Consider the following 26,844-nt stretch of genomic DNA (forward strand, 5'->3'; position numbering starts at 1 on the left):
ATAACCCCTTACATATTCTTTTTTTCGATGTTTCCTATCCCTATACTAGTCCATTGACGCCCAAATGCCAGGGTTAAAACGCCGGTTTTATTAATACAACAGGACTTCGGAGCCGCCATCCTGCCAACGACACAACCGCCCCCTTTCGTGAGTCACCTCTCATTATGGCGTTCCGCACCATCACGAATGCTTCGCAGACCTCCACGGCCGCTGGCAGCTTGTCGAAGAAGGATGACGTCCAAGTTTCAGATCTCCCAACGGACTCGATATCCAAAGTATCGTTCTCGAGTCAGGCGGATTATATGGCTGTAGCAAGTTGGGACAACAGTGTTCGGATATACGAAGTCGGGGTTCAGGAAAGCTTCCAAACTCAAGTAAAAGGAGGCTATCACCACCAAGGACCTGTCCTCGACGTATGCTGGAGTACAGTGAGTTCAAGCCTACTCAAACGTGCGTCACGCCAGCTTATTATGAGTACTAAACCCAGGACGGAACAAAACTCTTTTCGGGAGGTGTAGACAACGCGGGTCGGATGTACGACCTAATTACCAGCCAAACCACCCAAGTCGCACAGCACGACGCAGCCATCAAGAGTGTTGGGTGGGTAGACACTCCTCAGGGTGGTATTTTGGTGACTGGGAGCTGGGACAAAACTATCAAAGTACGTGGGTCGACGCGCTTTGCCGGTTTTCGAATTCAAAGCCCACTTACCGGGACTTTTTTTTCTTTTTTTTTCCTCTTGCATAGTATTGGGACTTGCGAACGCCGAATCCGGTGGTTACGGTGCAGTTGCCGGAACGGTGTTATTCGTTTGATATGGATTACCCGCTCATGGTTGTTGGGACTGCCGGACGACATGTTCAAATTTTTGATTTGACGAATCCGGGTACGCCTCACAAGGTTGGTGGGGTTTGATATAGCTCGGAATAACAACTAATGTGAAGGTGTTCATTTATTTTATTATAGACGATGACATCGCCTTTGAAATGGGAAACTCGCGTAATTTCGTGTATCAAGGCCTCGGGGAGAAAAGGGTTCGCTATCGGGAGTTTGGAAGGAAGGGTTGCGATTCAGTGAGTACTGTTTATTGTCGCCATCTCCTATCAGTATTCCTAACGTTTTGAAGTCACGTCGAGGAAAAAGACTCTGCGTGAGTCAGAAAAAGCCATCCCTCCAAATGTTGCACAGTCATAATTTTCTGTCATGTTAGACACAACTTCTCATTCAGATGTCACCGACGAGATCTAGTCCCCAACTCGAAGGACCAATCATTGATATACGCCATCAACGACATTTCATACCACCCTATACACGGAACAGTCTCTACATGTGGTCAGTTCCCTCGTCTTTTCCACTCCTCCCAATGTTCCGCTTAATGATAAGCTAAATTCAAGGCTCAGACGGTACCGTCCACTTTTGGGACACTGACGCTCGTACGCGGCTAAAAAGTATGTCTTCCCCCCTACTTCCTCGAACCCAAATTGATTCACCGTATGGTTCAAGGTTTCGACATTGCGGGTAACTCAATTTCCACCACTGCTTTCAACCGCGATGGCTCGATTTTCGCATACGCTGTCTCGTATGATTGGTCGAAGGGTCATGTTGTGGCGACGCCGGGGTCTAAAAATAATCTTGTGCTGCATAGGTGTAAGAATGAGGAGGTGAAGAAGCGGTTGAAGAAGTGAGGGTCTAGAAGGATGACACCTGATAGCATATATATACCGTCACCGTGATACGTATGTGAGGGCTGTTAGACATAAATGCATAACTTCTCATTCAGATGTCACCGACGAGATCTAGTAGTCCCCAACTCAAGTTAAATTCAAGGATCAGACGGTACCGTCCACTTTTGGGACACAGACGCTCGGGTCCCGAACCGACAAGATTGAAAGAGTTGATGAGACCGAATAAGAAATTAATGAGCACATTAATATCTGAAAATTCGAGCGAAGCATCGGGAACATCCCTCAAGGTTTTTTAAAGTTCCTACAAAAGTCGAGTAAAATCTGTAAGCTCCGTACTGGCCTCTGTGAAAACGCTCAAGTACGGCCCCCTGGCGGCAAGCTGAGGCCATAAGCCACATCGAGGTGATACAACTGAGACTTGATGGCACTACTGACAGCGACTCCCTGTGTGGCCAAGTCATCCTTGATGGTGGCAAACGAAGATTAATACTGTCAGTCTCACAAAGGCAAAGGAAAATGCGACGTACTGTGAGTCTCTTCTGGATCACCGAGGTACCCTCCAGGAATGCATTCACGGAAACTCCTACGGATTTGGCTAGAACCCGGAAGGCAGGTGATCCGAGTTGACGACGAAAGCGAATGGCTGCATCTGTAAGGAGCTGCTGCAGTAGAGTGAGCAGAGGAATAAGCACTTCTTTCGTGGCGTCGAGGATGGCGTGGGCGTCAGGTACGTCAAAAGGAGTCAGAAAAGGGTACTATGTGATGGAGAGTAGTCCGTTAGTCCAGTCTCCACTGTTTTTAGAACTTCTGCCACCTACAGCCTGGGCTACATCATTTATCAGTATAGTAAGATCAGAGGTCAATTTATCAAGATCATCTTCTACTTGCTACGCATTGAAAGAATGAGAATGAGTGGTAGTATGGACCTGAGCGCAACCCTGAGCTGACTCACTATAGCTTGTGGGGCGTCATTGTTAGTTGAACGCTGTAGGAGGCCTGCGGTACTTGTGAGCTGCTTCCCGATGGCTTTGATATCATATATAATTGCTTCGGCAGCTTGAGTGCTGATGGGCAAGGCAACGACAGACAAAACGAGATGGACGAGGACGATGAGGCTGATAAAGAAATTCATGGTGAAGGAAAAGTGAATGGTGACTTGAACTGAAGTTGTTGGGACGGCACTGAAGGCTCGCTGAGGGAAATCGCTGTCGATGCTGGCTTTTAAGTAGTTCTCTACTACGTGCTGAATTAGATAGAAGCCTTGGCTCACCCAGTGCCGCATGGCAGGTATTTGATTGAAAAACGCAATCGGCATCGCTGCATCGTGAATTGGAGTTTTGCTGGTGGATGGAGCGTCGATAGTAGAATAGCAATGATTCTTGATTTCTATATGCAATGATTCTTCTCCCATCCAAGGCATTATACGATGGCATGAGAGGTACAGCTGCAGGACGGCGGCTCTTTTTAATTTCTAGGTTAGTCACGGTACTGAACTGTAAATCGGAGAGAAAAAACTGTGGGTGCCCAGCTAGCCTTGCATCCACTATATTGACGTTCATATTATGGCATGAGGGTGCCTATATTAGAGTCACCTATCCGTAGTTAGTCTCTCCTAGACAGACTTCGATATATGTGAAGTCGTACCTTGGTTCACGATATATGAAATCCGTAGTCGGGATATCAGCATTACCGAGCCTTCTGATCGAGTGAGAAGGCCACAAGAAGCCATGGCTCGGCGAGGGGTGATACCGGAGAGGCATACCGCGGAATGTGGGCTTGAAATGACGCGAGACGTCATAATTTGACTTCCAAAGCTCGAGTGAACGATTCGGCTTCAATCCCGATGGCGAGGGAAACGGTAGGCCTCTGGTTCGCCTTGGTATGAGACCTTGCTAGCCGACGTCGACCGGTTTAGCCTCCCAATGGCCTGTTGAGTAGAAAGGCCGGCCACTTCCATGACACTTCAACGTCGGTCATGGCATGGATACAAATAGGGAGAAAATCAGGTACTTGCAAAAAGAAAGCCTTCCTTCTGAATTTTACTGCGCTGCAAGCCTCCCGGAACTTTCCATCGACGTTGTCACCTTCAAAAAATCCGCATTGGAACTGTCGGCAAGTTATGCAGCTCTCGCTGACCCCGACGGCGATGACGGAATGGCGCTGGCAAGTCTAAGTGAGAACTTGGGACTTGAAATCGTCCGAAGGCAAGGCCTGATGAAATTCCCACGATCGGCTACTGATCACACATTGATCCCGGACGCCGTTGACATGTCCTCGACACGCCAATATCTCCCCCATGGAAGGATCCCGAACCTACAAGAACAAAAGAACACATATAAACAAGTAAGAAATCAAAGAGTACACTATAAGTAACAACTGAAAATTCGAGCGAAGCAGTATTTACCAGTTTCATCGGGGAACGTCAATCATGATCAAGGCAATTTGAAGTTCCTATAAACTTTAAGAAAAATCCATCAACTCCGTACTAGCCTCTGTGAAAATGCTCAAAGAGGCCATTATAAGCAAGATCAAGGGTTTCCCACAGAGCCTCGAAGTCAGTACTGACGGCGGCTGCCTTTGAAGTTTGTGGTCAAGTCAGGCTTGAGGGTCGTTTATTACCGTCCGTCCTTACAAAGGCAAAGGCAAATGAGACATACCGGGAATTTCTCCTGGGTCGCCATGGTAGCTCTCCAAAATGCATTTGCTAATAATTAAGCTCTCACGAAATTGGTCAGGTCCTCGAACTCAGCTTCTCCATAAAAGCCACCGGCTGCCTTTATAAGGACCTGCTGCAGTTGAATAAGCAGAGGAAGGAGCACTGTTTGCTCAGAACTAAGGATGGTATTGGCGGCAGTTTCGCCAAAGGGACTTGGAAAAGGGAACTAATGGAGAGAAGCCCGTTAGTCGAGTCTCCACTTTTTGCGAGTTTCTAGCACTTACAGCTGCTCTACAGCAGATCACCTAGACTACGGATCAATATCAACGACATTGAGGCGGGGCTCGCGAAATTTTTAGCGACTCCGAGTTTTACTGACATTGATGCCGCACAACTTCCTAGTCTTGATGTGAGTCACGTCAAGTTCACGCTCAGGTCCATTCTCATTTTCCATGCGTAGGAATTAGAGGATTTTCTTATCCCATTAGATATAACTGTTGAGGCGTCAGCTTGAGTGCTGAGAGGGAAGGCGACCACAGAGAAAATGAGCGGGACGAGGACGATCAGGTTGGTAAAGAAACGCATTGCGACCTTGAAGGAGTGAACAGGCAGCTTCACGTCGCTGGAGGGCTACTGGCTCTCATATAGCCATCCCTAGTGCAGATAGGAGTTTTCGGTCACCCTGGACTCAGGGCCACAAGACAGGCATTCGATTCAAGAAGACGCCGTTCAGCATGACTTCAAGTTTTGCTACTGGATGTGGGATAGCACTCTTCTTGACAAGTTATAGATGTAAGCAATGATTCTTTTCTACTGGCCAGGTACCTCGTGAGGGAAAGAATATCGTCCAAGACGAATCATTTTTTTTTCTCAAATAACTACACTCAACAATCATTTTGGCAAAAAATTTCATTACGGAATTTCTTACGACATTTCCAGAACAAGGATTTGAACCCTGAGCTAATGCGATAAATTTTGCAACCTGGCTTTCACCATTACACAATTCTGGAAGTTATTATAAAGAGCTAGGTTTATGCTGAGATTCTGACAGCTATTAGATGCTTTCCCGTATGAATATAATATTGAACCGGAAAACACCTGACATAGAATAGGCCCACGTCGGCGCTGAAAAGTCTGTATCAGCCACAAATATAATTGAAGTATTCTGCATGTAGTATTCTGGGACATTCCTCAGTCTCAGTGGTAAACCAAATATAATTTCTAACCAAGTGCATAGATACTCTGATGTACCCTTTCTTTTTTTTTCTCTAAAAAACTACTAAGCAGTCATTGGCAAAACTTTCCTTATGACATTGTTGCATCCCAGAACTGGGATTTGAACCGTGAGCTTACAGCGATAAATTTCGCAATGTAGCATTGACCATTACATCATTCTGAAAGTTATTATAGATGGTCAGATTTACCCTCATAATCTGACAGCTATGTAGACCCTTCCCGTATGGGTATATTGAGCTGGAGTGGGGCTGGACTGGCAATTGGCCCACATCGGCGCTAAAAAGTGCGTATCAACAGATACTTATCGTTGAAGTATTTTGAGACGTTACGACTGAAAAAATTGGATGCGAATGACGGGGTACGTTTACGCTTTTCGATATCAGTTACGCGTTCACCAGACGCGACGCGTTGTTTGTCATTATTTGACCTCTAAATATAGAAACAATGGTAACGTCTGTCAGTGTCACGCTCCTACTACCCCACGTTGACAAAACGTTTTTGCAATTGTTCGCGTGCAATCCTTTCGACTCAATTGTCTTGGCCGTTTATAAAGTGCTGCCTCGCGAGAATGTGCCGCTCTATCATCCAAGTCCACCGGTTGGCCTCTTCTCCGTCTCTTTCTCTCTTTCTCTTTTCTTCTTTCTTGGACACCTAGAATCGGAATAACGACCTTGCACGATGCACATCACCCTATCTCTCATTCTTTTTGCCCTCCATGTATTACCGCAGGTGTCCGGACACGCTGGTAACCCGCCTCTTTGGCTTCTTTCTCATCTCATCACCTTTCTGATGTTTTTTCTCCGAAAGCCTTCTTCCACCCAAGCATGTTCGGCTTCAACGTAACAGCCCAAACCTATCCATACGACAACCGCCCCGTAGCACCGATAAAGAACATGCCCTTCTCCCAATGGTGGTTCCACAACCACCTCGACCACCCCCCAAACGCCGGGGACGTCTTCACCCTCCCAGCAGGCGAAACCGCCACAGCCGAAATAGCGTGCACCAAAGGCGCCACGTCATTCTTCGCTAGTGCCGAGGGGGGCGACATTCGGAACAAGTCTAACCCGAACGACGTGTGTCCCGGATCCCCGATGATAGAGTACCACACGCAGGGTTTCAATGATTTGGAAGGGTGTTCGTTGGCGATTGCGTATAAGAGTGACGTGGAGGATGTGAAGCCGGAGGATTTTACGGTGTTTAGTGTCAATCAGACGTGTGTGTGGACGAGGTTTACGGATTTTAAAGTACCCGGGAGGATGCCGCCTTGTCCTGAGGGAGGATGTATTTGTGCGTTCTTTTGGATTCATGCGGTGCGTTTTCCATCTTCTACCTCTCGACTGGCGTTACTTACGATTGTGAGTGCAGCCCGACGCAGGTGGTGAAGAGAGTAAGCACCCCCCCTCCTTTTCTTCCACCCACTTCCTAATATATTATCCCTTAGACTACATGAACGGCTTCAAATGCAACGTAACAGGCTCAACATCCTCCGTCCCACTCGCCACATCCAAAGTCGCCCGTCGGTGCGGCGCCGATCCCGCAAACAAGAAAATGCAATCCGTTCCGGGGAACTGCACCTACGGAGCAAAGACTCCGTTTTACTGGTTCAATAACGAGAGGAATAATGTACGCTTTTCCATTCCTCCTGTTTTTTTGTCCGCTGACGGTGGAATACCTTGTGTTGTAGATGTTCGAAGGCTCATTCTCACCACCCGTCTACAACGACTTGTACAACTTTCTAGACGGGGCACAGAATGATATCTTCCAGGACTCGTATACGTTCCTGCCTGATCCGTCGCCGACGGCTCCTTTGCCTGTTCTTGCGTCCAACTCGACTTTGGGAGGTGGAAGTGCCAACTCCACTACGACGACAAGTGGTGGTGGTGGGAAGAAGAAGACGTGTACTATACGCAAACAACCGTCCGCTGTGCCCTCTTTGGTTGCAAGGGGCTTGCCAGGCGCGCTTGTGGGAAGGAGGGGGAGGAGGTCGCATTCTTTTGAACGGAGGAGGGTATGGGATATGTGGTGATTTTGACGCGGACTTGGGTGTTTTGTGTACTTGGGTTAATGTCATGCCGGACACAGGATTGTGCAGCATATGTATGTACATGGAACATATGTAATTGTATTATAAAATCGACTACAAAGTAAGCCTGTATGTGTAATGTACAACAACAAAATGGTATTACAACCCGCCCGCGTACAAGGCATCACAGCACCCTTTCCTTCCTTCCTTCCTTCCTCCCTTCCAAATTCAAACCGCAGATTTGGGTCCCCCAATCAAATCCTTCAAACTCTTCCTAAAAGCCTTGACACGCAACACAACACCACTCATCGATACGCCCCTCTTCCTCCTTCTCCCGCTGTCCTGCATGAAACTACGCCGAGCTCCAAGCAGCTTACCAGCCTCTCAACAGCGACTTGAACCCATTCGACCGCGTCTCCCAGGCCCTCTCAGACATCGGTGCTCTGTCCATCCGACTCCATCGAAAGCTTTCTTTTGAAATCCAATGGGTCAGTGAAAGACCTTGACGTCGCCTGCCACCTGCTCTCACTCCCACTTGGCATCGTCCGGTACCTAAACTCCCCACCGCCACCACCACGACTGACTCAGTTTGTATGCTGCCGGCATCCGTAATTCGTGGCCCCCGAGCCTGGCAGGCCAGAAGCCCCCTTCAGGCCAGCCAACCTCCAGGCCCGGCTCGGCCCAGCTTATCTTGGCCTGGCTTCTGACCTCTAGCCAAAGCCAGCACATCACTATCGACGAATCGTGGGGAAGGCATAAAAGAACAGAACCACATATGTTTAGACATCTGCTCCCTCGTCAATCCCCACTACCACCCTACTAGCATGCAAACAAATGAACCAAATGATTCATTCTCGCGTAAGTCATACAAATTGCTCCGTGTTGCTCAGTAATCATGTAACATCTTCTAGTATGGACGGATGGCAGGTCAGAGGAATTCGACTTTATAAACAGTCGAGTTCAGGCTGTCGATAATCAGGACCTGATTTTGATGCACTGGGAAGTATCGCATCATGAACTCGATCAACAAGACGACCTTTACGCCATGGGATCGTTTGTTGATCCAGGCTTCATTCAGACACCCACACCCACAGTCAGTACAACAATGCAACGTTCTCTGACTTGTTTTCAATTTTACAGCCACCTTGCCCTATCGGCAGCCTTATTGGAGAACTAACAGATCAAGATGACTCGGATGGCTCCGTGTCTGTCTCGACGGCATTTTATCCAGGTGCATACAATGAGAGCTACGATACCATATTTTCCACAGCCGATGCAGTTCTCTTCTACGTGCATTCGAAGATCATCATGGACTCAACCGGACAACCTTTCAGATCCCTTCTTGGTTCCCCGTTGTCTGATCCCCGCTTTCGCAATCATGTTATATCCGTTTCGGAATCCTCAAATGTCTTTAGTATAATCCTACATATGCTCTATGGCACTTCGTCAGCCCACTACTCGCCAATATTCGAAACCCTCGTTATAGCTGTTGACCAGATGCCCGCGTATGGCATTCAGCCGTGCGCGCATATATTCCCTCCAACGCCGCTCTACAACCTACTGCTCTCGCACGTGCCCTTCTCTCCCATGGGGCTCTACTCTCTGGCTGCGCACCATAGTTTGGACGACCTCGCAGTATCTTCATCCTCTCACCTACTCTCTTATTCAATATGCACCCTTTCGGATGAACTTGCAGAGCGCATAGGGGCTGTGTACTTGAAGCGGCTCTTTCTGTTGCACCTTGATCGTCTCACGACACTGAAAGAAATCCTGCTTCGTCCTCCGAACACACCCCCCCCCCCCCGACCAAGGACTGTGATTCTCATGACCAAAAAAGACTCACGCGAGCTTGGGCTTTGGCCATAGCGTACCTCGCATGTGATGCGAAACCCGGTTATTTGGATGTTGTTCTTCGCCCTCTCTTTCTTGAAGGACCTTCAATCGCTGACGGCAGTAATTAGATTTGTCCACCTACCGGATGCACAGCTCTTTGACGCCGCTTGCTGAGGGAGTCAGCTGTGAGCCATGCCTTCGATCGCTCGAGGAGCGCATTCGGAACGTGATCGCCCAGTGGGCCTCTGTAAAGGCTGGTCGTTATTTTGAATTTTTTTTTTTTGTGATGTGACTTACAACGATTTGATACTAGTTGACTATTTGATTAATTGCTAAGCGAATACAAGGTAGGCGGGTCATGCCTCCCCCATCTATACATGCAACCTCATCGCTCAAGAAAACACGAGTCGAGAACCTCTGTCAAATCGGGTGTATATTTGTCAGGCGAGTATGAGGGGAGGAGGGGTGGGAGGAGGTTGCATTCTTTTCAACGGAGGAGGGTATGGGATATGTGGTGATCACCTGGTGATTTTGTACTTGGGTTAACGAGATACCAGACACAGGACTGTATAGTACTTTACGGAACAATCCAATTGTATTATAGCAAAGAAAGCGTGTATGTGTACAACAACAAAATGATATGATATTACAACCCGCCCAAGCACAAGTACATGGCATCAAAGCACCTTTGCTTCCCTCCCTCCTTCCTTCCATCCATCCATCCGTCCTTCCTTCCATCCAAAACCCCAAAGTCAAACAGCAGACCTAGGCCCACCAATCAAATCCTTCAAACTCTTCCGAAAAGCCTTGACGCGCAACACAACACCACTCATCGATCCTCCCCTCTTCCTCCTCTCCCCGTCTTGCTTCCCACTACCACTTGGCGTCATCGTCTCGCGGTACCTAAACTCCCCAGCACGAGACTCAGTTTGAGTTTGAGCTTGGATGCCAGCCAACGCCATGCGTAACTCCGTCTCCCCACTCATCGAAAATCCTATACTCCCCCTTTCCCTGTCCGTCGTTTTGGGTCTGGGCAGCGTGTTTTTAGACGTAGACGTGGGTCCTGGAGATTCATCCGCGTTGGTGTTGGTATTCGTGTCGATGACAAAAGGCGAAAACATCCCTCCCAGACATAACGAGATTGGTCTCTGGTTGTGGTGGAACGAACTTGGCGGGAACGACTCTTCTCCACCTAATCCTGATATAAGCGACGTAGGCCTTGAGGGAGACGGTCCACCCAAGGATGTAGGCCTTGAAGCAGATGGCACACTCAATGACGTAGGTCTTGACGGGGGCGGCGAGGAAGAGGGCGAGGCGGGTGGAGAAGACATGTTCTTGCGTATGGCGGTGTAGTATGGTCGCGTGGGGTGGCCTATTCGTATTGGGGATGAGGTGGGTGAGGATGGGGGTGGTAAAATGGGAGAGGAAGAGGGTGGAGGTGGTGTTTGTGGGGGTGCTGGGTAAGGCGCGTTTGAATTGTGTTCGAAATCGGAGGAAATTCGCGAATCGTCTTGGTCTTTTAACCCGAGATCCAAATCGAAGGAGATGGCGATGGGAGCTGAGGTTGGTACGTCGAGCTGCTGTGGTGCCTGCTCGACGATGTTGATCCGTCGTTTTCGACGAAGTGTGCGTGGACTTTCCGCCCCTGCTCCTCCTCCTCCTCCTCCCCCTCCTGATGTGGGTGATGTGCGCTCGTCGTCGTCGTCTAGCGTTTTCTTCGTATCGGGCCTGCCGCCATTATCATGATGATTACTATTGAAATCTAAGAAAAGGGAGAATCGCGAGGATTTAGGGTTGATCGATTTCATGCCAGTCGTGCTTGGGTTTGGACGATCAACGTCCGATTGGGAGAGGAAAAAGGAGGGTATGGATGGTCGGAGGCGGTGGGAATGGGATTGGGGGCCCTTCCCCGTCGTTGTGGTTGTCGTAGTCTGAGTGAAGAGAAGAAGTAACGAGAGGATGGTGTCGATTTTTATGGATGGACGTACCGATATGGTTGCCGTGCCAATGGCATCTCCGGGTGGTGTGTTGTCGACGGGGGTTGTGATAGTTGTATCCGTACCCCGATATAGAGTGTTCTGTTGCTCGACTGGAATGGGTATATATTGGTCTCCATTTTGGGGTGGCGATTTTGGGGTGGCACTGATAGATGTACGCGTTGTCACACGTGGAGGAGCACTTAACCGTCTAGGACGACGAGGAGGAGGAGCGGAACGATAGAATTCGTCGTGTGCTGCATCTGATGTCCAGCAGCACCAGAGACACATGGGTATGAGTGTGTTGATGAACCCGCATTGGTGGCACTGGAATATGGGGCGCTCGGTGGGTGTGAGTTGGAGAGTTGGGAGAGAGCTGTATTTAGCCAGGTGCTAGTACAACATTCATAAGATGGTGTAACATGAATTTATGAGCGCGCTCACTGGTTTTTTGTGGGTCCAGTCCCTCTTCAGATACCTCGATGGCCTGCTTGACATGGTGGCAAGCTCAAGCCGGGGTAATTACGATGAAACGGCCCTGTGACAATAAGAAAGACATGTTTTCAGGGTTGAACAAAAAGAAAGAACTGCTTGTCGGACGCGATCAAAATTGATTATATTCTGCTCATCGTCAGCCTCCACCACATCGCGCGCATATATGCGCTCCAACCAGTCTAGAATGACTCTCGAGGTCCCTTGCCAATGGGGCTCGTCGCCATCTTGCAGAGCATATGGGCTTTCCTGACCTCCCTGTTCTTCTTCCGTGCACAGCAGTCAAGCCAGCTTCCAACCGCCATACCCCTCAAGCCGCGGAATAATGGTCCACCACAGACCCCTCGACGACAGCCTCCGCACGAGTATTGTTCCCTTGGCCCTAATCAACTCGGTGCGTCTTCACCAGATCCATCTTTGCTTGCATAACTAAGATGGTCTTCACAGGCTCATGGCGCGCACAAAAAGAACAATTCATGCGCAACCCAAGTCTAATCGCCAGCCCAAAACAACGGCGTAACGCCAGTACCACGCGACAACGACCTCAAGATCTCATAGTCCTACCCCCAGTCTTCCGTCTCCCATCCCTTACAGCCGTAGACGACTGGAACGCCCGCGTCGACGGGGGTACGACGTACCAGATTTCAAGCTTACATCCGCGTCAACCGCTTCCAGCGGTGATCATCACACCTTGTACGCCTGAAAAGAAGCCCTCACCACCTCTGTCATCGTCAGCTGCGTCAGCTAGCGTCCCAAGCACACCACCCACACCCAAACTCACTCAACCCATCTTCGTAAACCCAGCCCCAGGCCCAGAAGACGACGACGAAGACATCGCTTTGAAACGCGTCATGGAAGATTTGGAATACGCGCTCAATAAAGAAGAAGACATCAACCCATTCGACGTCTCCCCATCCCCCACCAATTCCAATCCGGACCCACCGTCTTTCAATATCTCCCAGAGTCTTCAGATCAGTTTATCTAAACAAAGTCCCTGCCCTGACGACGCATCTTGGGACATCCCTTGGGAAAGCTTGAGTAGTTCGGGCAAGTACATGACCACCAGTACACCTCTTTTGGGTTGGAGCGCTGCCCTACAAGAACAAGGACAAGAGCACGAAAAGGATCCGTTCACGAACCCCCAGAACGTCGTCGAGTCTCCCCGTGCTCCCCCTCCACATTACACGGACCTATTCGATCTAGACATGTACCTCGAAGCGTCTTTAGCGATTGCGGGTTCCTTGAATTTGGAAGAGGGGGAGAGTGAGAACCCGTTCGAGGATACCTTCGCCGTCGAACCCATCACCGTCGTCACCGTCTCTCTTTCCGAAAAAGCTGTACCGATGAACCGCCTGGTCAAGGAAAGAGACGTATACAGGCCGAGTGGGTACACACGTTCTCCGAGGTTTCGTTTTAGCGTGGATGAGAATGGGTCGCCTGTTCCTGTTTCCTTGCGGTCCCCTCGACGTGCTGGAGTGAGGATGACGGTGGTTGATCGAGTTCGTGCGGTTTTGGATGAAAGTGGTGAGGAGGAAGAGGAGGAAGGAGAGGAGGAGGGGGATGATACCTCGGAAATATCAATGCCGGCGCTGAATGCGCGGTTACGTGAGGCGTGTAGGAGGAGGAAATCTGGGGCTGATGCTGGTTTGGGTGGTCATGGGAGTTCGCAGCGGAAGAGTGGTGTGCCTCCGAAGACTGGGAGTCCGCGTGCTAGTTTGGGAGTTGTGTCGATTAAGGGCTTGGCTCCGCATGCCAGCTTACCTGCGCTCCGGCCTTCCAGCCGACTTTTGCGCGATATAACCAACACCATGACCACCTCCACTTCGAGCTCGTCGACTTTGGCTTCGATTGCGCATACGGTGCAGAAGAATCCATTCTCGCTCTCGCAGAACCCAATCGACATGACGATGCAAGAGAACCCCATCTCGACGCAGAACGCGATCAAGTTGAAAACCCAGATTCCAACCACGTCAATAACGCGAAACCCAATCGCGCGGTTTGGGAGGGACATTGCGAATATTGTTGTTGACGATTCTGCAAACTCTGTCAATCTGTGTGGGGGTAACGCGGGGACTGCTGGTGGGGAGAACACGACGACGGGTAGCGTGTACACGATGGCGTCTGTGTACAGTGGGGAGAACACAACGGGAAGTACGTATAGTGCACAGAACACTATGGGTAGCGCGTATAGTGCTCAGAACACTATGGGCAGCGTGTACGCACCAACATCTATGTACACGACGACCTCCGCATACGCACCTACCTCCGCATACACCATGACCTCCACATACGCACCGACGACATCCGCATACGCACCGACGACATCCGCATATGCAGCAGGCCACAACACCACGACTTACACGGACGAAGCCTCCGCTCGGGCACTCAAAGCGCGGTTAAGGCAGGCATGCGAGAATTTTTCGAAGTCTGTGTGGGTGGACGAGTGTGATACGGTGCAGTCTTGGGAGCCTGTGCCATTTTGAACGTCTTGGCGTGTTTTTTTTTTTTAGTTCACTTTGGAGTTGTGAGTTTGTTTCGAGTTTTGTTTGTTTTCTTTTTTGTTCTCTTTGATACTTGGGGGTTGGGTAGGGGCAGATAGTAGATTACCTTTTGTTCAATGGTGTCCTCGAACCTTGTCGAGAGTGATACTTCATAATTTATAAAACACTGCTCTCTTTCAATCCTTCCTATATCCTTGCATCCATATCCAAGAGGGCAATAAAGACCTCTTTTCACAGTCCTAGAGAATATTGTCACCAACCTTGTTCAAACTTCACACTATCTATTTTTGAGAAAAACAGGATGAAAAATAGACCCAAAAATGATATGAAAAAAGACCGAAGAAATTTTTTTTTTGGGAAAATAGATACAGTCATCCACCTGCTAATGATACACCCAAAATGAGAAATTAGCTTCAACAGATTTGAGCACAACCTTTCTCTACAAAAACTACATGAAAATCTCAGATAAATTCCCTTCTATCACTGTACCAAATTTCAGAATGTTTGACCCACATTTCACAAAGAAAAATTAAGATTATGGGTGTATCATTGAGGGGTGTGACTGTATTTGGCTATTTCCGAAAAACAGTCCATTTTGTATGCTCCACAGCTTTGCCAATTCTGCCTCAATTGCATCCAAATTATGTACAGTGGTAGATATGAGTTTGTACTACTTGTTCCAACTTGTTTCGTAAAAATCGGTCTAGTATTGAGCGAGATATTGGCTAGTCAAAAGTGTATCAAATGGGGGTGGCGTATCATTAAGGGGTGGATGACTGTAGAATGTTCATTTTTGATGTATTTTTATTTTTCATCCATTTTTTGTGTTGAGTATTTCAAGTCAGCCAATGGTGTTATGAGGAGTGAAAAAGATTTGAAAAGATTTGGGAGATGGCTGACAAGGGATTTCTTAGTGTCAGAACCAGATCCAAAAGGTGGGGAAAACACTACCAGTAGTGTTGTACACATATGTGAGATGTCTGGTTCTGACACAGATGTAATCTTATCCAAAGATGAGTTTGCTCTCATACCTCAGGCTTACTCATCATGGAGTGTTTTAGCATTGTCTGTCCTTTTCATTGTTACCCCATATGGCAATCACCTCATTTCTTTCACCATCAACACTACAGCAGCACAACAATGATACTGATATAAACTGAAGCACCCTTAAGCATTTTGGCACATTGTGGTACTGCTTTGGGACTCCTTGAGGATAGCTCAGGGCACCCCAAGACGATCTCAGGTTGCCAGTGGAAATTTGAAAAAAGGGACCTGTACCTGAGAGTGTGACCAGAACTCCTGGTCCTGATACCTATCCAGAGTTCACTGTGGATACCCTCAGAGAAGGAGTGATGTTTCTATTGAAGCAAGTTAATATATTCAGAACTGCTGATGCACTACCTACAGAAACTTTGGCAACATCTTTATAATACTGACCAACATCTGACTACCAGAAACTACTCAGGCTCCAATTTTGCACAAATGCCAGTCTTTGCTAAATGTAAATTCATCACAAGAAAGTTTTGTGATATGTGTTCCAATGACAAGTGGGTTTCTAGGTTGCCATTGAAGACCTGATTGGTACCAAGGTGGTATCCAGAGCAACAAATCTCCTGTATGTGTGCAGAGCCAGCCAGTTGATGTAAGATAAGATTGATTGAGAATAGAAAATGCTAAAAGAAAAAATGAGAAATGCAATAAAGGGATAAAATAAATGATAACAGACTATTTATATCAGAGTCATGATTCCTGATTTTAGTATCATCATATGACTCTGAAACAATGCCCTTTCCATCTGGTGAAAATGCAAGAGAGGTGACAATATCTGTGTGACATTCAAATGGATCTGAAACAAGCTTTTCTGTCTGTGCATCCCACATTCTGATAGTTTTGTCACTTGATCCTGAAACAATGTACTTTCCATCAGGTGAGAATGCAACAGAGTTGACATTCTGTGTGTCCTTCAAATGGATGTGTGATAGGCTTTCCTGTCTGTGCATCCCACATTCTGATAGTTTTGTCATTTGATCCTGAAACAATGCACTTTCCATCAAGTGAGAATGCAACAGAGGTGACAGTTTCTGTGTGGCCTTCAAATGGATGTGTGACAAGCTTTTGTGTCTGTGCATCCCACATTCTAATAGTTTTGTCCCTTGATCCTGAAACAATGTACTTTCCATCAGGTGAGAATGCAACAGAAGTGACAGAGTTTGTGTTGTCTTCAGATGGACCTGAGACAGGGTTTTGTGTCTGTGCATCCCACATTCTCATAGTTTTGTCCCATGATCCTGAAACAATGTACTTTCCATCAGGTGAGAATGCAACAGAGGTGACATGTTCTGTGTGGCCTTCAAATGGATGTGTGACAAGCTTTTGTGTCTGTGCATCCCACATTCTAATAGTTTCATCCCATGATCCTGAAACAATGTACTTTCCATCAGGTGAGAATGCAACAGAAGTGACAGAGTTTGTGTTGTCTTCAGATGGACCTGAGACAGGGTTTTGTGTCTGTGCATCCCACATTCTCATAGTTTTGTCCCATGATCCTGAAACAATGTACTTTCCATCAGGTGAGAATGCAACAGAATTGACAAAATGTGTATGGCCTTCAAATGAATCTGAGACAGGCTTTCCTGTCTGTGCATCCCACATTCTGATAGTTTTGTCTGATGATCCTGAAACAATGTACTTTCCATCAGGTGAGAATGCAACAGAGGTGACCCAACTTGTGTGGCCTTGCAAGATACTATTTATAGATGGCCATGATATTTGCTTTCCCTTTTCAAAAGAGACTACTCTAGTAAAGTGGTGAGAATACTTTTTCACAATCAGAGAGTCACTTGGTGACATTGGCAAGGCTGACAGATATATGTGAGGTGCACTTTGAGATATAGGTTGGAAAAAAGTTGTCACAAATTTCATAGCATCTTCAATAAACATTTTCACATTTTTATCCATCTGCAAGTATGTTAGATAGTTTATAGTTGTATTCATGAAATGACTGCACCTTTTCCCAGCCTAATACTGAGGACAGAATTCCTTGTGCAATACTGACTTTGTTTGTAATGCTCAACACTTCTAACCAATAGAGAAATTTATAATCCAAAAAGTAATGAAGATCTTCCAGAACCTGACCACTGCATGGGACACACAAAACATGGGCTGAAAAAAAACAGCATGCATAAAGTAGCTCAGATGAGATCCTTTCTTTGGGTTGTTCCAATATATTGACTTCAGGATCATCATTTGCTTTAAATGATGTGGGCAGTTGACATATATTAAAGCAAAGCTCTGTCTTGAGTATATATAGAACTGTGGCAGCAAATTCTTTCTCAGCATGGTCAATGTCGATAAAGAATTCCCCACTTCGAGATGAGTATGTCAGGTAGTCATGAAAAGAGCTGTGCAATGGCTTGATAGCAATTTCATTATCTCCATTGATACCAGAAAGTAAGCAACCTAATGGCTCAATTATTACTTTAATATCATTCATCCATGCTGGGTTGTTGATATGCATTTTTGACAGAGTTGCTAAAGGTAGTGGTTGCTTTGCTGTTAGAATTCTTCCCATAACTGATCTGTATCTGTTCATGACTTTGGAATTATTTCTTCGAAAAGCCTGATTGAGAACTTTGTTATACAGTTCATCTAAGCCACTTCCTGTCCCAAGAAAAGATTCAAGACGCTCATATAGAAGCTCGCCTCCATATGAATCCATTATATATTGACATGCAACAGCTGCCCACTGAAAAAGGCCTTCTGAACTTTTGACAAGCTGGCTGCAACATTCATACCATCTGGCTCCAAGCTCAGATTTTATGTCTGATAGCTTATATTCAATGTAAAGAAAAAGATCATCCTCATTAGACTTATTCTCCATTTCTGCAGCATCCACATGTTTGTGCTTGACACATGGATGTTGGTGTACCAGCTGAAGAGCCTTAGAAATATCAGGTTCAAGACGTGTTGTTATCAGAATCCGAAAGTTTTTAGGTAACTCTGAAGCTCTTCCAATGAGTATATCTAACAGTGGTTTTCTTTGAATCTGACTGCCACTCTCATCCAGAGCATCAATCACAATAACAATGGGCCCCACAGTAGTCAAAGCTTCAGCAGGCTTTACAATGAAGTTTTCAAACTGCTCTTTAACCTGCAGAGTAGAACACAAAGCAGGATCTCCAGTAACAACAGAGCACAGAGCAGATTTCCAGGCAGCATCTAAATCAGAAAGATTCTGAGAAATAGTACTGAATAGATATTGAATGCTTCGATTAGCCTGATCAGCTTGATCAAAACAGTATGAAGATCCCAGACAACCCAGGGTGTGAAAATGCTTAGCAATAGTATGAGCAATGGCTGATTTGCCAAACCCTGCAGCAGCACTAAAGAAGAGTATTTGTGGTGTACCCTCACCATCTGGGCTATTTATCCAGTCTGTCAGTTCATCAATCACAGCTACACGAGTCCCAGGAAGACACTGCTTGTCTGAATCAAACCAAACATTCTTACCATAGTGCATGTCCCTAAGATCTGCAGTTGCACCTAAACCCAAAACATTAATCATAGTATATCAAGAAAGTAATATGATTTACCCAGTTTTTCCACAGTGCTGAAAATTTGCAGAACTCTAAGTTGGGTCTCACAAACAGCATGCTGAGTAAAAGCCAGTTTCAACTTCTCAAATTGATCCTGAAAGTTTGCAATTTTCTGGTCTGCATCTAAGATCAAATTCTTTCCAGTTCTCTTCCCTATGAGAAGACAAAGAAATAAGAATCAACACAATATAATAAAGTAGGACTTACAAAAGTTGGGATCACTAGCATGAAGTAGGCACATTCTATAGTTTGCTGGGCTAAAGATGTGACAATCTTCTTCTGTGCTGCATCATACTTAGATGGATCTGTTCCTTTGAGGAATGCATATAGGGCTTGCACATCTTGAATAAGATCAGTAATTTTACCATCACATTCAATCTGGTCCAAAATAGTCTAGCAAATTTATAAGATTCAATAAATAGAAGATCACTATACCAATTGACAAACCTTGGGAATGGCAGACAGTATGCCCCATGCAGCCTTGATATATGGATGAAACTATATTGAGATTAATAATTGAGATCATTTACTACAAGTAATATTGACAGCTTACCTCTGATATCTTGTCTGCAATTCTCATAAAAGCATGAACATGCTCAACAAGCCACCCATAGTTGGTAGAGAAAGAGTCTGAAGTAACTATATCAACTTGAAGAGCAGAAGCAGTATCTGCAGGGCCAGATTGCATCTTCATATGAGCAGCCTCAGCCAATTCTAAAGCAGGACTGATATCCAAGATAGCTTGAGTTGTAGGATCAGCAAGCACAGGAAGCTTTAAGAATGTTAGATAATTTTTACAAAGAAAGCAATGATTTCTTACAGCTGGGCTCAAAACTGGAACCAATGTAGATATAGAGAAATGAATAGTAGTGTTTCCCAATGGCAAGCCTGAGCCACTAGGTCTATTCAGAGGCCGAATTATTTCTAGATATATAGACAAGAAATTTGAGAAACAAAATCTACAATGAGAAGACAAAGACAAGCCTTTGAAGAAGAGCCCCCGAGCAGCAGGGGAATTTCCTCTTCCAGTATCCCAATAAGTTCATTAGCATGATCAAAAGCCCGACCAATCCGACGGGGAGTCTTGTAAACCTGACAAATTAGATTGGTCGATTGTGAGGTATTGCTTGGTGGCGGTAAGATTTCCGACGCACAACATCAAGTGAACAAAATGATACCCACAATGAAAGTGTCTCTGACCACACTGGACCCGCCGACATGTCGCTCTTTCCCGTTTCCTGTGTATCTCCGCCAATAGTGAACTGTACATAATGCTTGTGATGACGAAGCAGGCCTTGAGGTATGTTGTTGACTTTTATATCTATAATGCGGGACGACCATTCAATCAACGTCCATCCAAGTTAGCGGTCCACCTTGCCTTTGATCTCAATCGCGATCCTGGGATCGGAGGATGCAACGCTGGAATGAGTGGTCAGATGTTGGTGAAGATGTAGGAAGTAGCGGGAATAGAGGTACTGACGTAGGATCGGTGTTCGCGTTCGAAGCTGTATTCATCGTTTCGATTCTGCAAGATGAAGGTTGGAAGCAAGTTTGCTAGGCGCTCAAAGGAAACGCGTGGTTTGTTTGTTTCGTGGTCTTGAAGTAAACAACACCCTCCTCCCTTTTTCAGCATGTGTGCCACTTTTGAGTTTCCGCCTCAAACTCTAATCCCAAAACGGGAAGCCACGCAGAAACCAAACAAACCGATGTTTGGTTGTGATTTCGTGCTTGCCCTCGCCGTCCAAGCTTCCAACAGGTTCCGGCTCGACGACGGCTGCTTACAGCTCCAGGAGCTCGCCAACCTCATCCCCCATACAACGTACGCTATCTTTCCTACACTCCTTACTGTTACTAACGAGTAGCAAACGAGCGTTCTTTCGGCCACGGGCCATCATACAACGAATGGACAGAACCGTCGCAACAAGAACCTGCCGCCATCAAGGCCACGCATATGAAAATACCACCCCCTCACTATCACGCAAAACCGTCGCAACAAGAATCCGCCACCATCAAAGCCCCTCACCATCGCGCAACTTCATCGAACGAACGCTTGAAAGGATTGTACAGCGTGAGCGGTGTCTCGCCTCGAACGGTGGGTTGCGAGTGTAGAGCAAAGAGAAGCAGCGAGGGAGGGGGCTTAGTGCCTCGTGGATCGCTGGATTGAAGGGCGAGACTGTAGAGCGGTTGAATGCCTCACTGCATGTACATTTTCTATGGCATTGTTCCAGAACAGCTTCGACATCATTATTGAAGGTACATTGTGTACACACTAGTTACACCAGAATACTATAATTCCTGTGTTAAGTTCCTCCTTCCTCCTTTTTTCGAGCTGCAAGGAAAACTTCGACGAAATCACGCATATTTTTAAAAATAAGGTGGTTTCCCATTTTGGGATTAGAGTTTGAGGCGGAAAGTGAACAACTTGTGTGTGCTTAGTGCTTCCGCGTACAAGTTATAATTGGTCGAACAGGCCTGTTTATTGGTGAGCCTTTGTGATTAGTACGCTGGCTTCAAGTCGCTCTCACCGTAGGATACGTAGTCCCTTTTTCAGGAAACTCTACCCGCGTTCTGGATCATGTCCAATCAAACCTCCAATTCTTACCCTCCCGTAGATCGGCTAATGAGCGTCCGCCCATGTGTTTCACGAAAAACCCTCATCAGATTTCGAAATGTGGGTATCAGAGGGGGCGACGAAGGGGCTAGTGGTTTCTACATCTTGGTGCGTCGATCCCTCGTCATATCCGCAATCAAAATTTGAACGCCATATATGCTAGGGCTCTTTCGACGTTCTCGTCTGGGAAAGCGAGTTGTCGGCCTCGTCGTTTTCCAGAGGATCACTTGGATCCTCTAAACGTTGTGAAGAACCCATTTAGGAACTCAGTCCTGTTCGCCTTTCAAGCCGGCCTAGCCGTAGGCATCAGAGCTCCGCAAGCAGAGGCTATACCAATGTGTCTCTCGAGGGATTGCAGTTGGCCTTGCCAGTGCGGATGGATTTTCATTGACAAAGTGCTGCCTAATGTCAGAAGAGGTCCCAGCGAAAGGCCTCCGCCACGTCACGACGGCAAAGTCGTCACATTTCGGACATACGAGCCACCACAAGCTTTCTGCTCAGTCTCAATACGAGTCATTCACCTTTCTAACATGGCTTCGTCCGAATTCCCACCCCCTTGCGTGAGCTGCATCTGCTTTCTACATCGATAACCCAGGGGTCATGGGATGGCACGGCCGATATTATGATTCTGGCATTCGGCATTCGACAACTGACGTCTCGCTTCGGTGACGAACGCGATTTCGTGCTCATAGATCCTGCATTCGGCGACTCCGTGCCCTTGATACTCCTCAAGTCCGAAAAGAAAGCAGGAATGATGAAGGCATTGCATTGCACTCACTCACAATGGTCTTTGACGATCTCAATACCAATCGGGTGCTCATCTCCACCCACGTCCGCACTCTCTTCCCCGTCAGGCCAATTATTGTCCCCCTTCCTATCCGCAATCCTCACACCAGTCAAACGAGCAGGCGCTGTATTCCCACACTGCTTTGCGTGAATGAGGAGAAGCACAGCATACGGGGATACATCATATTTCAATAAACTCACCGATAGGATAAGAAATTGGGACACCAACCTAAGCGAATATGTCCATTGGGAGAACTGGTGTGGGAGAGCAAGCGCCGCCTCTCAAACAAGATGTTCTTGTGAGGCAAGATATTCAGTCAGAGTTGAAGCCATTCAGCGAGCTTATCAAATCTTCACAGTTGCTGGTGGACTTTCCCGCCGACTCTTGCGCGATATAACCAACACGATGGCCACTTCGACCTCGAGCTCTTCATTAACAACGTCAACTTCGGCTTCAATTGTGCATAGTCCTGAGAACCCCTTCTCGCAGAACCAAATCGAGTCGGAGACGCGCATGAACCCCATCGCGACGCAGAACGCAATCTAGTTGAAAACCCAGAATTCTTACCTCATCAATCACGCAAACGCGGAAACCTGTCACGTCAAAAACGCGAAACCCAATCGCGCGGTTTGGAAGGGACATTGCGAATATCGATGTTGATGATTTTGCGGGCTGTGTTAGTTTGTGTGGGGGTAACACGGCCACGGGTGGCATGTACACGAAGACGTCTGTTTTTGGTGGGGAGAACACGACGGGAAGTGTGTATAATGCACAGAACACTATGGGTAGCGCGTACAGTGCGCAGAGCACGATGAGTAGCGCGTACACGACGACTTCTGTGCACGCAGGACACAACACCACGACTTACTCGGACGAAGCCTTCGCTCGGACACTCAAAGCGAGGTTGAGGCAGGCATGCGAGAATTTTTCGAAATCTGTGTGGGTGGAGGAGTGTGATACGGTGTAGTCATGGGCGCCTGTGCAGTTTTGAACGTCGTTTTCTATACATTCCCGTTGAAGTTGAGAGTCTATTTCGAGTTTTGTTAGTTTTCTTTTGTTCTCTTTTTCTTTTACGGTACTCGGGTTGGGGTAGATATGTAGCTACCTTTCGTTAAGCGGTGTCCTCAAAACTGTCCAAAGTGATACTTCGTAATTTATAGTACAATGTGCTCTTCATTCCGTCTGTTCCTTCCTTCCTATATTCTTGCATCCATATCCAACCAAATGTGCGCAAAACCTCACCAAGACCCCCCGTCTTATCTTATACAGACCCACCATAACGCGTACTGAAAAGCCCTTCCTCCATGGCTTTGATTTCTGGCATATACGTGTACACGTCAACCACTTGCCATCGGAAGGAAGATAAAGGAAATGGGCTTACGGAGAGCGATGGTTTTGGAGTAGAAACGGCATAGGGCTAGGTTACCTATTGTGTGGGGTAGAACGTCAGCTTTTTCCTTGGATGACGAAGGAAGTGAAGAGGGAGACAAGTCTCCTAGAGGGACGCAAGTCCGGAAGAAGGAAAGAAGCACGAGTCTCCCGAATCCGGAAGAACGAAAGAGGGAACACGACTTTTCTCTGCGGAAAAGGAACAACATACCCATGATATACCACAACCCCGGAACGCCCATATCCTTCCAACATCCATTAATCTCGCCCTCCTCATCCATTCCCCACAAAGGCTTACACTTATCCGCCACTTCGTCTCCGCAAATCCTGCGTATCCCGTAGTGGGCGTCCGTGAGACTTTGGGGTCAAGTCAGACATGCCCTGGACGTAGATGGAACAACGTGAACACCCACCCTGTGCAGAAGACTACCACGTCCGCGGAAAGTTCGCTCCCGTTGTCGAATTTCAGCCCTGTCTCGGTGAACCCTGCGATTTGGCTGTCGTTCTTTAACTTGATCTTGCCGTCGATTAGGTATTGGCTGCCTCCGACGTCTGTGTAAGAGTATCAAAATTAGACCTCGATCACCTTTTCAGTAGGATATTCGCCCGCCTAGGTAGTATCCTCCTGCTTTCTGCCAGACAGTGAGGAGGAGACCAGAGTCCTTGTATCCCTTGTTAGTTCTGAATCCGACTTTGTGCAGGCCTTCAATGATTTCTCTAGTTCGGAAACAAATGTCAACTTCGTACAACTGCAACGACGTGGGGAGGGACGACTTTCTTATCGACGTTCTCCCAGATCGCTTTCATCCCTCGGTGTGTCAAGCCCGCAATCAGTTTGTTGGGGAAAGACATGTTGAGTTTGTCTGCGATGTCTGTGGGGGGACCGTTCTCAGAGTACAGACCTATGGATCATGACGAGACTTGTAAGGAAGGGAGGAAGCTTAGCTTCGCTCAAATAGAATGCATACCCTCCAACAACATTCGCACTCCTTTCCCCGCCGAGATGATGTACGTCGAGCTACGTTGGAACATCGTCACGTCTAGGCGTCTTTTGTTAAGCAAAAGACACTTTTCGAAACTAAAGGAAGAGGTCTTACCAACGCCATGATCGACATAGTCCACGCAAATGTCGTGGGCTACAATACTTCTTCAGTCATCTATCCCACCACTTGGGGGTCAACCCAAACGCACCAGACGTGCAAGACCCAATGACGACGACTTTTTTGCCAGGATGGTCCCTAGCGCTTTTGTGCTGCGACGAATGCAAGATCTGCCCTGTGAAGCTTTCCTAAAGTCGACGTTAATCTTCCGATCAAGGGAGAGAGATCAGGCTATATACCATTCCAGGAATGGACGGGACGTAGCCCTCGCCGCCTTTGAACCCCACGGCAAAGACAACATGCTTAACTTTCAAAACGCGGTCTTGCCCATTTGCTTGCCTTACAACTACGTTCCACAACTTCGTCTCCTCGTCTCGAGTCGCTTTGGTCACTGTTGAGGAGGTCCAGACGTTTAGCTCTAGGGCCTCGGCGTAGAATTCGAGCCAGTTGGCGAGCTGTGTGATTGTTAGCTTCAAGTTGCCTAACCTGATGGCGTTCGCACCTTTTTAGCTGGGGCGAAGACGGGCCAGGTTGAAGGGAACCTGATCCAACACTTCTCAGCGTTCTTTCATAATACAGAAGGGAAGGGAATACCCACGGGAGGTAAGGGAATTGACCGTACCCTTCAAACCCTCCACGTCAGTGAATAGCACCAGCACGCAGACAGCAACACTTACAAACGGGATCGTGAAGGCACAATGCTTCATACCTCTCCCTCCAATTATCTCCTATCCTCTCGTTCTTTTCGATCACCAAAGTGGGAACATCCAACGCTTTTAGACGTGCAGCCACCTCCAATCCGCTATGGCCTCCCCCGATAATGAGGACAGTCGGGTCTGCTTCACCGAAAGCGACTTCCTTTCGCCGGGCCTCCTCCCATTTACCATGGTTTGGCTCTGGATTTCGTAACGCGCCTATCTTTTCCGGGAACCCTTTCAAGCTGTCGAGGGTGGTGAAGATGGATTGTCCCTTCCACTCAACCTGATCTCCAATCTTGATAGGCACTAGCCTCGCAATCCCAGTAGCGGAACCTGCCTTTGTCTCGAACATGAACAGGATCTGGATCCACGCGAGATCGGGATGAGGTTGTTGCAGTTGCGGCTTGATCTCATCGCTGAGCTTAACGTTCTGGATCTGCGCATCGGCTAATCGGTCCACGAGGAAGGCTTTGGTCGTGGCTGTTCCTTCGAATGTTCGTAGATCCCAGGTGAGGGCGAGGATGTCTCTCCAGTAGAGAGATACGGAGGAGGATGATGCTGTGGTGGTCCTGGAGGACTCTGGCAGAAGGCTTGAGGAGAAGTCTGATTCTACGAGAAGGCTGGTTATGCCTTCTACGTCGCCCGTTTCTGCAAACTTGGAGAAAGATGAAAGCCAAGTCGAAGCGACGCTCGTGGCATCGACGTCGGTGGGAACGGTCGTTCCCAGCTTGGACAAGGTGGGAAGGGACGCCTCGATTGGATGGGGTTCATTGACGATTTCCTGTGAGCTCATTGTGATGGAAGAGGATGAGACAGGCGGCGTTCCACTAAGCCGCACCAAATCCTCAAGCCAGTTTATATCACTGGCACGATATGTTAATTGTTCGCTTCATATACCCCAGGTGATCATTATCGTGTTGGAATTCCAGTGATTGATGAAAGGAGGGGAAATATCGGAATTAAGTACGGTGGTTCTAGCGACATGTGATGACTGCTTCCAAGAGATCCCCGGACCGAAGTCGAATTTGGTCAAGAGTTCTGTGACTTGAAAATGGCAGAACGTGAAGCAGAGAGGTCACGGAAAGCCAATGGAGAGAGAGACAAGATAAAGGTCACTTCAAGAATCAGTTTGACGAAGCACTACAAAAATGGTCCAGGCGTGACAGACCCGTGACGAATACTTGCAAGTCAAACGTCGACAAATAAACGCGTCGCGTCAATTACATCGCTCAAACGTCGCTTTTATCAGTGAGTCTGAAGCA

General features: G+C 47.4%; 9 protein-coding genes across 9 annotated transcripts; 5 read left to right on the plus strand and 4 right to left on the minus strand.

Annotated features, from left to right (window-relative positions):
* Window positions 1-164: 164 nt before the first annotated feature.
* LACBIDRAFT_330872 (uncharacterized protein) lies at window positions 165-1,685 on the plus strand (the record flags this gene model as incomplete). Its single annotated transcript, XM_001885191.1, has 8 exons — window positions 165-428; window positions 488-661; window positions 748-900; window positions 967-1,073; window positions 1,127-1,150; window positions 1,211-1,332; window positions 1,395-1,448; window positions 1,504-1,685. The coding sequence occupies 8 exons, from the start codon at window positions 165-167 to the stop codon at window positions 1,683-1,685; spliced, it is 1,080 nt and encodes a 359-aa protein (XP_001885226.1).
* A 354-nt stretch (window positions 1,686-2,039) lies between these two features.
* LACBIDRAFT_330873 (uncharacterized protein) lies at window positions 2,040-2,817 on the minus strand (the record flags this gene model as incomplete). Its single annotated transcript, XM_001885287.1, has 4 exons — window positions 2,040-2,129; window positions 2,213-2,440; window positions 2,504-2,506; window positions 2,638-2,817. 4 exons carry the CDS (start codon window positions 2,815-2,817, stop codon window positions 2,040-2,042), a joined length of 501 nt encoding a protein of 166 aa, XP_001885322.1.
* Window positions 2,818-4,185: 1,368 nt separating this feature from the next.
* LACBIDRAFT_330874 (uncharacterized protein) lies at window positions 4,186-5,173 on the plus strand (the record flags this gene model as incomplete). Its single annotated transcript, XM_001885192.1, has 5 exons — window positions 4,186-4,239; window positions 4,421-4,584; window positions 4,639-4,750; window positions 4,950-5,133; window positions 5,163-5,173. The coding sequence occupies 5 exons, from the start codon at window positions 4,186-4,188 to the stop codon at window positions 5,171-5,173; spliced, it is 525 nt and encodes a 174-aa protein (XP_001885227.1).
* A 1,082-nt stretch (window positions 5,174-6,255) lies between these two features.
* LACBIDRAFT_306286 (uncharacterized protein) lies at window positions 6,256-7,603 on the plus strand (the record flags this gene model as incomplete). Its single annotated transcript, XM_001885193.1, has 5 exons — window positions 6,256-6,322; window positions 6,385-6,887; window positions 6,943-6,964; window positions 7,019-7,200; window positions 7,262-7,603. The coding sequence occupies 5 exons, from the start codon at window positions 6,256-6,258 to the stop codon at window positions 7,601-7,603; spliced, it is 1,116 nt and encodes a 371-aa protein (XP_001885228.1).
* A 245-nt stretch (window positions 7,604-7,848) lies between these two features.
* On the plus strand, window positions 7,849-9,345 carry LACBIDRAFT_295100 (uncharacterized protein; the record flags this gene model as incomplete). Its single annotated transcript, XM_001885194.1, has 4 exons — window positions 7,849-8,458; window positions 8,512-8,693; window positions 8,741-9,120; window positions 9,306-9,345. Exons 1-4 carry the CDS (start codon window positions 8,425-8,427, stop codon window positions 9,343-9,345), a joined length of 636 nt encoding a protein of 211 aa, XP_001885229.1. The 5' UTR covers window positions 7,849-8,424.
* A 349-nt stretch (window positions 9,346-9,694) lies between these two features.
* On the minus strand, window positions 9,695-11,907 carry LACBIDRAFT_295101 (uncharacterized protein; the record flags this gene model as incomplete). The annotated part of the gene is made up of 3 exons (XM_001885288.1): window positions 9,695-11,364; window positions 11,422-11,802; window positions 11,854-11,907. 3 exons carry the CDS (start codon window positions 11,905-11,907, stop codon window positions 10,186-10,188), a joined length of 1,614 nt encoding a protein of 537 aa, XP_001885323.1. The 3' UTR covers window positions 9,695-10,185.
* Window positions 11,908-12,111: 204 nt separating this feature from the next.
* LACBIDRAFT_306291 (uncharacterized protein) lies at window positions 12,112-14,384 on the plus strand (the record flags this gene model as incomplete). The annotated part of the gene is made up of 2 exons (XM_001885195.1): window positions 12,112-12,295; window positions 12,349-14,384. 2 exons carry the CDS (start codon window positions 12,112-12,114, stop codon window positions 14,382-14,384), a joined length of 2,220 nt encoding a protein of 739 aa, XP_001885230.1.
* Window positions 14,385-15,863: 1,479 nt separating this feature from the next.
* Window positions 15,864-19,691, minus strand: LACBIDRAFT_392010 (uncharacterized protein; the record flags this gene model as incomplete). The annotated part of the gene is made up of 9 exons (XM_001885289.1): window positions 15,864-16,075; window positions 16,129-16,394; window positions 16,447-17,360; window positions 17,410-18,944; window positions 18,995-19,150; window positions 19,205-19,276; window positions 19,363-19,390; window positions 19,445-19,495; window positions 19,551-19,691. The coding sequence occupies 9 exons, from the start codon at window positions 19,689-19,691 to the stop codon at window positions 15,864-15,866; spliced, it is 3,375 nt and encodes a 1,124-aa protein (XP_001885324.1).
* A 3,831-nt stretch (window positions 19,692-23,522) lies between these two features.
* LACBIDRAFT_191394 (uncharacterized protein) lies at window positions 23,523-26,375 on the minus strand (the record flags this gene model as incomplete). The annotated part of the gene is made up of 13 exons (XM_001885290.1): window positions 23,523-23,712; window positions 23,777-23,821; window positions 23,996-24,141; window positions 24,198-24,336; window positions 24,395-24,501; window positions 24,563-24,686; window positions 24,753-24,824; window positions 24,882-24,920; window positions 24,976-25,072; window positions 25,124-25,339; window positions 25,387-25,426; window positions 25,483-25,507; window positions 25,562-26,375. 13 exons carry the CDS (start codon window positions 26,373-26,375, stop codon window positions 23,657-23,659), a joined length of 1,920 nt encoding a protein of 639 aa, XP_001885325.1. The 3' UTR covers window positions 23,523-23,656.
* Between the last annotated feature and the right edge of the window lie 469 nt (window positions 26,376-26,844).

Source organism: Laccaria bicolor, genomic scaffold (assembly GCF_000143565.1).
Source record: "Laccaria bicolor S238N-H82 LACBIscaffold_30 genomic scaffold, whole genome shotgun sequence".
NCBI lineage: Eukaryota > Fungi > Basidiomycota > Agaricomycetes > Agaricales > Hydnangiaceae > Laccaria > Laccaria bicolor.